Source organism: Kogia breviceps, chromosome 7, assembly GCF_026419965.1.
Source record: "Kogia breviceps isolate mKogBre1 chromosome 7, mKogBre1 haplotype 1, whole genome shotgun sequence".
NCBI classification, from domain to species: Eukaryota; Metazoa; Chordata; class Mammalia; order Artiodactyla; family Physeteridae; genus Kogia; species Kogia breviceps.
The window spans coordinates 57,658,273-57,673,697 of NC_081316.1; the positions used below are offsets into that span (position 1 = coordinate 57,658,273).

Here is a 15,425-nt window from a genome sequence, read left to right on the forward strand (position 1 = left end):
GACTGGAGCGCTCCCTCTGGGAGAGGAGCCACTGCATGTTCCTTCCCAGGAGCTGCCTGCCAGGACGTGGGATTCTGTGATGCCACCTGCCACCCGGTGTGTGCACCCACAAAGGTCAGTGTTGCTGGCACTGCCCTTTGGGCCCACCTCCTCTTGGGGGCCCTGGTAATAAGTTCAGAGCATACGCGCTCACCAAGCCACCAGTGCATAAACCCACTGGAGCTGCATCCCCTGAACCCACAGACAGTTGACCCAGGGCACCCTCAGGCACACGTGCATGGTTCCAGTGAAAAGTCTGCCAGAGCAGGAACCTGCCAAAGCTGCATCCCAGCAACCATCCCAGCTATCAGTTCAGCTTTCAGCCCCACCTCCACATGCACACCCCCCCAGTTATGGTCCAGACCATGCTCCAGACCCTTTGTCTGTCTCCATGCAACCAAACCGAGTCCTCTCCTCGGGTCTGTCTGCTGAAGCCTGAGTTTCAGCACCCAGTCGCCGTGCACACCAGCAGGCACACATCGTGGGCTGGGAAGTGTGGTGACGTGGTCAGGACCTTCTGTGTTGGTCTCTCCGTACCCTGAAGTGCCTCAGGCCAACTCCCATATCCTCCTCTCCAGCCTCTGAAGCTCCCTATCTATCTGTCCTGGCATACCTCCCAGCTGGTGAAGGAGGTTCCCAGGGTGAGGTTAGCATTCTTCCTTCACAGCTCCCTCCCAGGGGTGCAGGTCCCATCCCAATTCCTCCTCTTCTTCCTTTTCCCTTCATCCTACCCAGTTACATGGGGATCTTTCTTGAAGCTTTGGTTGTATGAGATCTAAAAGCATTCAGTGGGTGTTCTGTGAGAACTATTCCATATGTGGATGGATTTTTTGATGTATTGTGGGAGGAGGTGAGCTCCACATCTCTCTACTTAGAAAGGGGAAAAAAATGAAGCAGTGGAAAACACTATGATCATCACCAACACTAAAATTAGTGATTGTCATTTTGTAGAATAGCTACATTGACTATATAACAGTGAATATACTAAATTATATATATCAACTCACCTATTTTTCATCACCGTCCTCTTAGGTAGGTAGTATTATCCTCATTTTACAGCTAAGCAAACCAGCTAAGTGAAGGTCACACAGTTGTAACTTCACACAGTTGAAGTTGCCAAGATCACACAGCAGATAAGTCATAAGACTTTAACTCAAAATTTTATGCTCTTACTCAATAGTAAGAGTAACTGAGAACTCAACTGTAGTTGTGATTTGCATTTTGCTAATACTTAGCAATGCTGTCCAGGCTCTTCTTTCCATGTGTCCTGGCTCCTTTTTGTCTTATGCTCCATCACCCCTGTAGTGCTCTCATTTGCAAAGTTCAGTGACTCACTACCACCCCACATTCTAGAATAAGAAAGGGGAAGGTGTGGGAAAGCCCTTTCCCTTTAGGGACATGACCCCTAAGGTTTTACACACCATTTTCACACACTATTGGCCACACTTGGTATCTTAGCTGCAAAGAAGACTGGGAAGTCCTTATCCTGAGCAGCCACAAGCCCAGGTAAATCCTAATACTATAGAAAAAGGGGAGAAGAGGTATTGGGAGACATCCAGGGAACCTCTGCCACAAGGGTGCATGCTTCTATTACAACACTCTTCTGGTATTTGCTACCTCACTTGTACAGAGACTAGAGATGTGGCCCCCTTGAGAAAACAGGAGGAAGTGTAACAAACTATTTCCAGGGTTGGGATTACTTTAGAGTCATCAGGCTAGAAGGAAAAAGTAAGGCTGTGTGTAGTCCCAGAAGGTGAGAGAAATGTTGGCTTTGGGGATTCCAGAATGCAGACTCTGAAATTCCCCTCCTAAGGTTAAAATCCCAGCTCCACATTGCTGTGTGACTCTGGGTGACTTCTTAATCTCTATGTATGAAATGCTGTACCTCTCTTCATACAGCTGTGGTGAGAATTAAGCGGTAATACATGTAAAGGACTTGGTACAGATCACACACATAGTAAGTGCCCAATAAATGTTGACAACTGTTTTTACTACAGATTGAAAGCCTTTTGGAAACCACAGAGAAACCAACAATAATGACTATAAAGGTTATGAAAAGGATAGGTAAGCCATTTTTGAACACTTGCTTACAGGCCTTTGACCAGCCTAAACTGGTCTTAGCAATCAAATGTACTCGTGTCAGGGCAAACTGGTCCTGATGATACTGGGCCAAAATGGCCCATCCATGTAAGGTACTTGCCAGGGCCTAAGAGGTGGGCAGTCTGGGGTATGGTGGGAAGGCTGATGCTAGTGAAGCAAGCTCAAAGCCAGCAATCAGATCTTCAGAGGGAGGCAGAAACTAGACAAGTGCCCCAAGAGAGTCACACATCTTTGCTAGCTCAAGGAAGAAAAGGGTGGGGTAGGAAAAGTGAGGGAATTGAGTCAGAACTGAAATGAAATGCCATGGTGGTTTTTTGGTCAGCAAAGTCAAGGGAAAAGAGAAGAAAGAATAATAAAGCCACATATTTTTCATCCTGTCCAGTCAACCTTGTCTCTGTTATTCCTTTCTTATAAGGCTTGCAAGACAAAACAGTGGTTGAATTCTAAAGCAGATTATTTAAATGTATATTTTTGGTAAACGTGCGTTATGGTTTTTTTTCTTTTTACAAGAGCTGATTTCCGTTTTATGTAAACTTCCCTGGAGATATTTGGTTGTTATTGTAAAAGTTGTCCTTTTCTAAAACTTGTCGTTTTCTCCTAAGTTCAGATGCTTCTTAAAACTCAAGTCATTTGACATACACATGGCCAATAGGCACATGAAAAGATGCTCAACATTGCTAATCATTAGAGAAATGCAAATCAACACTGCAATGAGGTACCACCTCACACTAGTCAGAATGGCAACATTTGTAGTGAGGTGGATGGACCTAGAGACTGTCACAGAGTAAAGTCAGTCAGAAAGAGAAAAAACAAATAACCAATGCTAACACATATATATGGAATCTAAAAAAAAAAAAAATGGTCATGAAGAACCCAGAGGCAGGACAGGAATAAAGATGCAGACCTACTAGAGAATGGACTTGAGGACACAGGGAGGAGGAAGGGTAAGCTGTGACAAAGTGAGAGAGTGGCATGGACATATAAACACTACCAAACATAAAATAGATAGCTAGTGGGAAGCAGCCACATAGCACAGGGAGATCAGCTTGGTGCTTTGTGACCACCTAGAGGGGTGGGATAGGGAGGGTGGGAAGGAGACCCAAGAGGGAGGAGATATGGGAATGGATGTATATGTATAGCTGATTCACTTTGTTATACAGCAGAAACTAACACAACACTGTAAAGCAATTACACTCCAATAAAGATGTTAAAAAAATGTAAACACAATAAAAAAAATCTACGAATAACAAATGCTGGAGAGGGTCTGGAGAAAAGTGAACTGTCCTATACTGTTAGTTGGAACGTAAATTGGTGCAGCCACTGTGGAAAACAGTATGGAGGTGCCTTCAAAAAACTACAGGGGCTACCCTGGTGGCACAGTGGTTGAGAATCCACCTGCCAATGCAGGGGACACGGGTTCGTGGCCCAGTCCGAGAAGGTCCCACATGCCGTGGAGCAGCTGGGCCCATGAGCCATGGCCGCTGAGGCTGCGCATCTGGAGCCTGTGCTCCGCAACAGGAGAGGCCACAACAGTGAGAGGTCTGTGTAACACCAAAAAAAAAAAAAAAAAAAAAAAACTACAAATAGAACTACCATATGATCCAGCAGTTCCACTCCTGGGCATATTCCCAGACAAAACTATAATTCAAAAAGATACATGTACCCCTATGTTCATAGCACTATTCACAATAGCCAAGACATGGAAACAACCTAAGGGTCCATCAAGAACTGAATGGATAAAGAAGATGTGGTATAGATACACAATGGAATACTACTTGGCCATAAAAAAGAATGAAATAATGCCATTCACAGCAACATTTACTTCATACTAAATGAAGTAAATTAGAGAAAGACATATATGATACCACTTATATGTGGAATCTAAAATATGACACAAATGAACTTATCTCCCAAGCAGATACAGACTCACTAACACAGAACAAACTTGTGGTTGCCAAGGGAGAAGAGAAGTGGAGGAGGGATGGATTGGGAGTTTGGGATTAGCAGATGCAAACTATTATATATAGAATGGAGAAACAAGATACTAGTGTATAGCACAGGGAACTATTTTCAATATCCTGTGATAAACCATAATGGAAAAGAATGTGTGTGTGTGTATAGCTGAATCACTTTGCTGTACAGCAGAAATTAACATTAGATATCTATACTTCAATAAAATAAAACTTTTTAAAAAAAATCAAGTCATTTGAAAAGTTGGGAGAAAAGCTATACCTACACTAGTAAAATGATACTCTCTAGAGAAAGTAAAAAATATAATTCTATTATGAAGCCATCATAGAACTTCTAATCTTTATAACTAGACCTTTTGATTACTGTTATCTTATATTTTAAAGTTTATGTCAATACTTGCAAAATTACTCAAATCTAGAGTTTTGACTTGCCTACATAAATATATAAAAAGTATATTGAGAGGGGGAAAACAACTGAGTCCGTGTAATTTTAATCCCTTTGACATTATACATTTCTGCCTTCAGAATTTGAATAACAGCATGTCAGTAATTCTGAGAAGAATTTATAGATTTACATTTATATCAATTTAAAAATAAAAGAAAAATCAAGCAAGTTTATTTAAAGTTATTTCACTGATTAGTACCTTTTCACAAAAACTCCTCCAGAAGACACCTTTTTCTTCATTTGCCTCTTCTCTTTGCTTGACTCACAGGAAGGGTCGTCTTCCTGCAAAGGAAAAGAGAGCCAAATAAGATTTCTATGCTAGACACATTTTTGTGTTTCTACGTTACTGTTCCAAAAGAAAAAATTTAACCATGACAATATTTTCAACTCTGGTTTACATTTCTTTTAGAATTTTGTGTAAATACTTACATCGGAAGCACCAGTTCATATTGTGCTGATTCATCAGACTGGGAGGCACCTTGGGAAGTCATCCAGTCCTACCTTTACCTCATACATCCCCCACACAGAACACCTTGTTTCTGCTTCTATTTTAGACCAACATTTTACAACATATTACTAAACAAAATAACACAAAGCATTAGCATGGCATCCTCTGGATTCTTTGCAAGCCCCATTCTGTTAGGAATCACATTTCCTGGATCCTGTATTTCCTTCTCTGTTCACAAAACATCCCTCAACTGCTCGTCTCTTCCACTTTGCCCTGCCACACACTGTTTCTGAATATATCTCATCCGTTGTGGTACTCTCCTAGCACAGAAGATTCTTAATAAATGCTCTGGGAAGGAGTAAGAGAGGACTAGAAACACAGTGGATACTCACTAGATGTCAGTCATCTTTGAATAATTCTTCTAGTCAGAAAAGTGCTCTGCACCCAGTTGGGCAGGACAGATCTGAATGCAGGAGTTTCAGGAACATCACAAGGCCAGGTGTCCACCAGGAGAGCCCTCGGCTGGAGGTAGGATTCCCCAAGGTGTTCCCACCTACACCTTTGCTAATGAGGTCAGTCAGCTTAACTCATAGTAGGTGTGTAAACATAGAAGCAAACTGCTGTTTTTCCAACACCACCCAGGAAAACAGAACCACACATGTTCCCTCCCCCTTGAGAGGGGAATAGATGGGGAATCTGCTGGCCCTCCCTTATAGGGGCCAGGCACTGGTGGGCATAGGGCAATATGATGGTCCCTTCTCTTGAAAAAGCTTGCCAACCAGTCTGAAGACCAGTAACAACAAACTTTTTACTGGGGCTTAGCATATGGTACCCACTGTATTTCATACTTTACATATATAACAAGGTGAAGTAGGTTGTATTACCAACATTTTACAGATACAAGGACAGAAGTCAAAGAGGCTAATCAACTTTTCTCAAAGTCACAAAACTAAATGGCAGGATTCAAATCCAAATTTTGTCCAACACTGAAGTTCATGTTGTAACCATTCCTCCATCCTGTCTTCCAGCAAAAAATTTGCTCATTCAGTTCCTAAAACGGCACTGTATACTGTGTATACTGTGCTACAGGTATACAAAAAGGAATGAGATCTGGTACCCACTCAGGAGTCTGTGGTGGAATAGCAGATATAAAAGAGGTGCTTGGGCTTCCCTGGTGGTGCAGTGGTTAAGAATCCACCTGCCAATGCAGGGGACACGGGTTCGAGCCCTGGTCCGGGAAGATCCCACATGCCACGGAGCAACTAAGCCCGTGTGCCACAACTACTGAGCCTGCGCTCTAGAGCCCGTGAGCCACAACTAATGAAGCCCATGTGCCACGACTACTGAAGCCCGCATGCCTAGAGCTCTGCAACAACAGAAGCCATCGCAATGAGAAGCCCATGCACTGCAACGAAGAGTAGCCCCCGCTCACCGCAACTAGAGAAAGCCCACGCGCAGCTATGAAGACCCAACGCAACCAAAAATAAATAAATTTTTTTTTAAAAAGAGGTGCTCAGTTCACTCCCCAGCTTTCAAGAGGTCCTCAAGATCATTAGGGGATGAATGCAGAAATGTCAATGAAAGAAAAAAGCACAGGTAGGGCAGGAGTTTAACCTCATCCAACTAGATGGAATTAGAAAAAGAATATAGAAAATGTAGGAAAGGAGAGGAAGCTACTTGTCAGAGGTAGCCAATTTTCTAGTGCTTAATAGAGTTACCAGACTTTCAGAAACAGTTAATATTTATTTTCCTTTACTTTTCATATATGCTAACTCCTAAAGGAGTTTAAACAATCCCAAATACTCTAGAAATAGTGGTCAAATACCAAAGCATCTACTAACATCAAATATGTAAGTTGTTCTATCAAACCAAGCAAGCCTTACTGTAAACTAGTTCAAAAGAAAATACGTGCTTGGCACTCAACAGGCCTCCAGTAAGTGTTCGTTTAAAGTTCCAAACTTTCAAATTCCAGAAGTTTCCGCATTTGGGGAACATTCTTCACCAAGATTACTCATTTCCTCGTCATAAATTATAGCCAGAAACGTATTTCTCCCTAATATGTGTTTTCTCCCAAACTCAGGAAAAGAGAACTGCAATACTGAGATATTAAACACATGAATCATGGTGCTTAGGCACCTAAAGCAATTCTAAGTGTAAATTAAATAACCACCCCTGTGTGAAAATGTATATATTTTAAATATTAACCAGTTTCCATCTGAAAGAATTTACAGGTTTGTTGAAGAGATTAATAATACTGCGTGAAACTGTTGACAGGTTATGTGTCTACAAATTATTGCCTCGGTATATGGAATTCTTGTTTTTAAAACAATTTCATGCAATCTGATAAGTTTTGGGAGGCATACACAACTAAAAGGAGATAAATCCCACTTTGATTACCAGAACAGTCTCTTATCAGTGTCAAAACAGTATAACCAATAAAGAGAGAGAGAAATCACAAACTTCTAGAACTTCCTTAGACTAACAGCTCAGCTTGGATAAACTCACTTAAGCCCTCAGATTGCTCCAAGGACCCTTAGGCTCACAGGCTAGGATGTCAGAGGACAGGGAGAAGCCCAGCAGAGACCATATCAAAGCCCAACCCAGTTCCACATCCTTGTAGGCAGAAAACAAGGGTAAGTTAAACACAGAAGTATTCATAGAATATTGCCAGTTCCGGGTTGGCCGTTCTTGATTAGCAAGCATGGCCCAAAGCTTTAGACCAACGACTTCTCGAATGATATTGGTTTTGGAGATGGAAGCTTTGAGTTCAGTGCTGCATCAATCTGTAGACAGACATCTCTACCAAAGCTATTATAGTTCCCATCTAGTTTAAATTTTTTAAGTAAACATTTTAATTTAAGTACAATACACATATCAAAGAGCACCCCAAAAAGTGTACAGTGTGATGAATTTTTACAAAGTGAAAACACCCAATGTGACCACAACTGAAATCAAGAAATTGAACAAGAAACTGAACATTACCTGTATCCCAGAAGCATCCGTTTGCCTCCTCCCGGGCACTATTAACTTGATTTATTTTACATATTTTGGGACTGCATGGCATCATACTGTAGTTTTCTTTTGCTCAGCATTATGTTTGTGAAACTGACCCACAGTGATGTATAGAGCAGTAATTCATACATTTTCATTGCTTTATAATATTCCATTGTATGATTATACCAAAATGTATTTATTTACTGTTGATGGAATTTTTTATCTAGTTTGGGGGATATTTATAATAATGCTAATATGAATATTCTTGTTCGTGTCTTTTGGTGCCCATCTGTGTACATCAAGAGACATGTATTCATTGCACTGGGAACTGAGTCACAGATGTCTATATGTTCAGCTTTACTCAATATGGCCAAACAATTGTCCAAAGTGATTAAAATCAATTTACACTCCACCAGTGGTGTATAAGAGTTCCACTTCCTCCACATCCCCATCAATACTTGGTAATGTCTGTTTTGTATTGTTTTAATTTTAGCCATTTTGGTGGTATATTGACATCTTGTTGGGTGTTAATTTATATTTGTGATAACTAATAATTCTGGTAACACTTCTGAGTACATTTTCATGCTTATTGGCCACTTGGATATCTTCTTTTGTGAAGTGCCTGATCATGTCTTGCCCCGTTTTTTACTGGGTTGTCTGTCTTTTTCATACTGGTTTGTGTAAGTCCTTTGTGCTTTTGGATACAAGGAAGGAAAACAAGAAGGAAGGAGATATATTTTCCTACTCTTTGGCTTGCCTTTTCAATCTATTAATGTTGTGCTTGATAAAGTGAAGTCTTACTTTAATAAAGTTGAATCTATCAACTTTTTTTCTACCCCAAGGTCACAAAGATATCCCACTGTGTTATCTTTTGGAAGCTTCATCGCCTCAACTTTGTATTTAAGACATATCTTGAAATAGATGTTTGAATTACCGTGTATAATTCCAGTATAAGTAACATTTTATCAAATTACTATAAATTTTATATTTAAATTTTCATAAATAAATTCACTTATTTGAAGACCTAACATCAAAAATTTTAAAGACCAATTTTGCAAACTAAATTTTCTCATAAGCACAGTGAGTGAGCTGGAAGGGCAAGGGGGCTATACTGGCAGTAACAAGTGTCATTAAAAGGGGGTTAGGCAGTTAGGTTCAAATCATGGCTGCTGTGTGACTTTACACGAATTCCTTATTTTCTCCGAGATTTGGTTTCTTATTTGTAAGATGAAGATAATAACATCTGCCAGATACAAAGTTCCTGGCACTGAGCGCAGCACATAGCAAGTACTCAGTAACTGTTGATGATGATGATGCTATTAATCAAGGCAAGTTAGATGATCTCACAGAACTCAAATTTTCAGTGCTGTGTGTAAAGGAGCCAATTAAACTATAATACAAGTGATGAAGTGCCCTCAGAACAGTACAAAGTGCTTGCTGAAAGGAGGAGAGATCATTTGTGGTCGGGGGGTTAGGACAAGGTTGACGAACAAGATGGTTCCTAAAGGGGATTTTGAGAGGCAGAGTTGACAGAAAGGCTTCAAGGTATATGGACAAAACGAGCAAAGGCTTGGGGGTGGGAAAGTGTGGGGCAAGTTCAGAAAAGGCAGGTGACGTGTAGGAGAATAGAAAACAATAAGGCTGGTGAGGTGGGTTAATGCAGGCTGAGACAATATGTGAGAAAGCACTATAAAAATTTATTATTATCAAAACCAGTTATTATTATTATAAAAAACCTATTTAAGTGCATTATGTCAGACTATCCTAGGAATTTTTTTTCTGGCTAAAAATTATGCTCTTGCAGATTCTTTTACAGGGGAAAAAGTCATATGCAATCATAGGTCCTTACCAGAAGGTGGCAGGAGAGATTTAGTCAGAGCTTCTTGAAGCCTCTATATAAATGAGCACTGAATCAAAAGTTCACTTTATTTATACTTCACATATTTAGACTCCACAATAAACTAATTCCTCCTCCTTTCAGATGCATAGGGCTACACACATTTATCCACTGACTGTTTATACAACTCAAATGTAGAAAATTGAAAGAAAGGAAAAAAGAGAAAAGGATATGAGGAAGGGAGAATATAATACCATGAATACTAGTAGACAGAAAATACCTCAGGAGTTCTACACAGTATTTCATCTAACATCAATACCATCCCATGAGGTAGGTGTTATCCTCATTTTAAAGATGAGGAAATTGAGACCCAGAAGCTTTTGCAGAACAGAAAGTAAGCAGCTGCCATGAGAGGTCACTGACATGTGCTCATTTACAAACACTCGTGTAACCTACAGCAGGACCGCAAAAAACGATGGGCCCAGAGTACAGGGACCTCAAGTCAGTGCTCCTGAAAGCTACACATTGTTGGTAGAGAGCAAGGTCTTAGGAAGGATGTGCTCTATTAGTGTGTGACATCAGACCACCCTGGGAACAGACATTTCTGGGCAAGAAAAGAATAATTTTAAATAGCTAAAAACCCAAAATTTTCTATGTAGACTATCAATCTGGACTGACTCAAAAGGTGTGCAGCTTGGGTGATCTCCAAAAGATCTAGGCAGCTAGCCAGCGAAGAACAATGTATGTTCTTGTCTCTGAGGAGACTAGAATAGGCAGAGTTCCTGCCACAAGGTGGAGAGGGAGCGGATCTGGAGTTTAAGTGGTAGTTTATAAAAGGTGCGTGTCCGCTAGCCAACACCACATGACTGCCCCAGCCAGTGTCTCCATACTAAAGTGTCCCCAGAGGCTAAAAGTGGTATAAGATGGTCACTGCAAAAATGAAGATAATGGATTAATTATGATGATTATTTCTATCCCTTGGAAAATTAAGCACTGGTGAGATACCAAAACCCAGAGAAAGTGAATTTGTATACAGAAATACACACATTTGCAGATGAACAGAATATTGTCTAATATGAGACCAAACCATTAACAGCGGCTTCCTCTGGATAGTGGAACTTGGTATGGGGAGGAGCGTCTGCCCTGTTTTTAACATTTTACAACAAGCAAATATATTAATATTTTTTAAGTGGTTATTAAAGAGACTAATGATTCATTTGTACAAAATAAAAAGAAGCCAGGAAGTTTTTATTATATATCATATTTGAGGTGATGTAGATCTGGAACAAAATTAACTTACCCACGAGGACTGAAGAAAAAAATTCCCTATGGAAGGAAACTATGAAACGTACCTGAATCCCTACACTATGTCACATGAACTGTCCACAAAGGCCACATCTTCAGAGCAGAGGAGAGTGAGGGTCAAAGTTTCCCTGGTGAGGTTTCTGCCTGCTCTACTGAGACTAGATGGCCTGAAATACAAGCACCGCTGGGGGTTTCTTGCTATCACTTTTCACCTGCATTTCTTCATTTGTTCTTTGTTATCTGTTTCTCATGTCAGTTTCTTTTTATAGTAGTTTCTTTTGGATATTTAGAATTAAAAACATAAATACTCCATAGCTGTCTCAGAATTCTTATTGATTACTCTGCTTATAAAATATTTTTCCTTACATGATACAATAATAAGAATAAAACTTACTGCACACATATCAACCAGGTTGCTATTCCAACTGACAGGTAGATAGACAGACACATATGTATGTGTATGTATATATAGTTTTATAGAGTAATGTGTGTGTGTATATATATATGTATGTGTATATGTATATTCCTTTACTCCTTACAACACTTTAGAAAATATGTTATTACCTCCAATTGACAAATAAAGCAAAGAGAGGTTAAATGACTTGTCCAAACCAAAAAGGGCTGCAGCCAGGATTCAAACCCAAATAGCCCCCTCCAAAGCTGGTACTCTTAGCTACTCTTGTATACTACTTCTTGAGAAAGATAAATGTGTTAAGAAGGATACCAACCACAGCAGCAAAGTTGGGAACCTGAGTTTTTTCCAGCATCTCCCTGAGTTGATCCATCTCTGCTCGATACTCATCCAGCTGACATTCTAATTTTTCTCTGCATAGTCGTTCATACTCCAGGTGGCCCTGCAGCTCTTTGATAGTTCTGTCAAGAAAATTTGGTTTCAATCAATCTCCAATATCAACTAGCAATTATTTTTGGTAATAGTGAGAAGTATCCATACATTATATACATTATATTTAAGGCAAATAAAGAAAGCATTTTTTCAACAAATATATATTGAGAGTGTACTATGAGCCAGCACTGATCTATACATACTGGAGATAAAAGTAGTGAACAAAACAGGCCAAATCTGCCCTTGTGGGGCCTACCTTGGCAGCAGTGGTGGAAGACAGTAAAGAAAATAAATAAGTAAATATAAGTAAGTAAATATAAGTATGTTGGAATGTGATAAATGCTAAGGGAGAAAAAAATAAAGCAAGAAAGTAATAGAAATGTTGTTGAGGAGGGGGTTAATACCTCATACACAATGACCAGGGAAGGCCTTACTGAGAAGGGGGCTTGTGAGCAAAGTCCCAAAGGAAATAAGAGATAATCAAGTAGACATCTGGGGGACAAGCATCCCAGACAGAGAGAATAGCAAGTGCAAAGGCCCTAAGGCAGAAGAACACCTGGTGAACTCGAAGAAAGAAGCCAATGTGGCTGGAGTAGAGTCAGAGAGGTAAAAGGGAGCCAGAACAAGTAGGGCCTGTTAAGTTGCATCAAGGACTCGGCTTTTACTCTGAATGAAATGGGAAGCCATTAGAGGATCTCAACAGAGAAACGGCATGCTCTAACTTAAATGTCTTTTGCTTTGTTTAGCTTTGTTTTTTTTAATGATGTAAAATTTACTTTGAGTGAATTACACAAATATCAAGTAAACAATTCAATGAGTTTCCACTAATGCATCCACCATGACTACCAAGATACAAAATACTTCCATCATCTCAGAAAGTTCCCTCATGCCCTTCCCAGGCAACCCTCACTTCGCAGAGGTAATAACCACACTTCTGAATACCTATCGTGTTAGATTAGTTTTGTCTCTGCTTGTAAATGAAATTGTACATTATATTCATTTGTGTGCCTGGCTTCTTTCAGTCAGCAATATGTGAGATTTATCTGACTTAGGTTTTAACATGATGGACAGACTGCAAGGGATGCGGGTGGGGGGTGAGGGAGCAGGGACAGGAGGTTGGCAGACACATATCAGGAAGATGTTAAAATGTACCCAGACAAGTGATGCTAGGACTGGAACCAGGGTTTCTTTCTGCCTTATTGCTGGATAGTGAGGGCACCAGAACTCCCAAGGCATGTTGAGTTGGATGTCAGGTCTGAAGGAGGGCAATCTAAGAGTATACAGGTAGTAGCTCTGGTATGGAAGTGAGTGGGGTTGAGGTTGGAGATAGGAAAGAACATTAACTGTGGAAACCTAGAATTCAGCAAATGAGAAAAGAAAATCAGCCCCAGGACAGAATAACACAACCACGTTTTGCTGTATTCTGAGTTTCATCTAACCAATCAATAACAACAAAGGCAAAAGGACATCCCTCAAACTAATACTTATGCAGGTTTCCTTTACAATTAGATATAAGATCAGGAGTTTGTACCCAAAGAATAAATGTCTTCAGATGTACTCAACACAAAGTGAGAAACATATACGAGAGAAGTAAAGCTTACTCAGAGGAAACATTGCAGTGTCAGCTAATAAGAAACTACAATCTGGCACAAAGGCTAAAGCAATCTTTATATTTAAAAAATCCTGCTCAAATGACTTACATAACCATTTCACACTGAAATGTGAACATTAGAATTAAAAGTTCCATTAAAGACTATTATTAAAATTGTAATGACCTTCGATAACAGGTTTGGAGTCATATAGACTCAGACACAAATCCTGGCTCCACCCCCCACCCTTAGTCCTCCCTTTGTGACTTCATGAGAGTTACTTAACTTGTAAGTTCAGTCTTGGTTTCCTAATCCACGTAGTGAGATAATAGCTAATGGAGCTATGAAGATTGCATGAAACAATATATACAAGAGGCTTATATAGTGCCTACCATACAGTAGCGCTCAGAAGTACTACAAGCATCCCTAGCAGTAGTACAGTAATATGCCTTGGAACAGAAGTAAAGGGAACAAAATTTAAAGCTCATTATCTAGGAAATAATTGCTCTACTGTGAAGTACTTTTCTAGACTACAAGGGAGCTAAGAACTTTCGGCTAGGTTCTTAGGCAGAGGCCAATACTAAAAATATTCTACATCTCAAACACTTTAATCAATACAGAGGCAGTCAGGAATTCCCTGGCGGTCCAGTGGTTAGGACTCCATGCTTCCATTGCAGTGGGCATGGGTTCAATCCCTGATCAAGGAACTAAGATCCTGCATGCTGTGCGATGCAGCCGAAATATACATACCTACATACATATATATATATATATATATATATATATATATATATATATATATATATATATATATATATATAGAGAGAGAGAGAGAGAGAGAGAGAGAGAGAGAGAGAGAGGCAGTGGACAGCTACTTATGTGATGTGATTTATGAGATACCAAGAAGGCCCCGATTAAAAAAAAGAAAATTTCTTTTTGGTCTACCACAACTTCCTAGTGCCCAAAATCCCATTAAGAGACAGAATATTTTGGCTTAAGATTTTGTCTTCTGTTCAAACTCCCAAGTACCCATCTTATCAAAGATTTAGATGTTACTCTAAATACATTTACCAGACCTCTTACTGAGATTAAATTCAGAAGAGGGTGAATGCAAGAGAAACAGGAGGTTCTAAGAATATGAGGGAAAGAGACTCAACCAAAGGAAAGGGCAGGGGAAGCGGAGAATCCATGTGCACTGCTCTTTACAGACCCGTGTTTTGATTAAACTAGAAGTCTCCCCTCCTGTCTCCCTGTGTTCCCTGTCCACTGTGGAAAGCAGAGAGACAAGCAAAGAGGCAGTGGGAGGAAATAAGCACTTGGCATCCTCTATCCCAGCAGCCATTAATTAACTAGAGAGGTACCATATGCCAATTTCAGGTGCAGGAAGTGAAAGGTGAGGGAATATGCAAGTGTTCTGAGGGATGCCACTGTCTGTGAACATAGGACTAGGTTGGTGACTTGTGAGCAAGTCCAATTCGATAGGGATGTCTAGAGACTGTATTGGTTGAAAAGCTCAAAGTAGTTGTGGTCTCAAAAAAACGAAAACAAAAAACAGGAACTCTTCTTAGCGTTTTAGTTTTGCGAGACAAGAAGTTCTGAAGGATGGTTGTACAAAAATGTGGAATGTACTTAACACTACTGAATTCTGCCTTAAAAGTGGTTAAAATATACTTTATGCTATGTATATTTTACCACAATTTTTTTTTAAATTAGTGCACAATTTTGCACCACAACTAAGACCTGTGTTGGGTCTTTGTTGCTGCGCGCAGGCTTTGTCTAGTTGCAGCGAGCGGGGGCTACTCTTTGTTGCGGTGCACAGGCTTCTCACTGCGGTGGCTTCTCTTGTTGCAGAGC

The 15,425-nt window shown here is 40.1% G+C and overlaps 1 protein-coding gene across 7 annotated transcripts in view; it reads right to left on the reverse strand.

Annotated features, from left to right (window-relative positions):
• The window catches only part of ANKRD42 (ankyrin repeat domain 42), an 86,552-nt gene that overhangs the window by 26,079 nt on the left and 45,048 nt on the right, over window positions 1–15,425 (reverse strand). For 5 of the 7 annotated variants that reach the window (XR_010841392.1, XR_010841390.1, XM_067038394.1 and 2 more), the window contains 2 exons: window positions 11,867–12,011; window positions 4,754–4,836 (listed from right to left, as the gene is read on the reverse strand). Coding sequence is in view for 3 of the 7 variants with exons in the window: in XM_067038394.1 (XP_066894495.1) it covers window positions 4,754–4,836; window positions 11,867–12,011 (228 nt within the window). In the remaining 4 variants the exon portion in view is untranslated. Of the gene's footprint in view, window positions 1–4,584; window positions 4,837–11,866; window positions 12,012–15,425 lie in introns of those variants that run through there. The other 2 variants (XR_010841391.1, XR_009336734.2) reach the window with 1 other exon arrangement.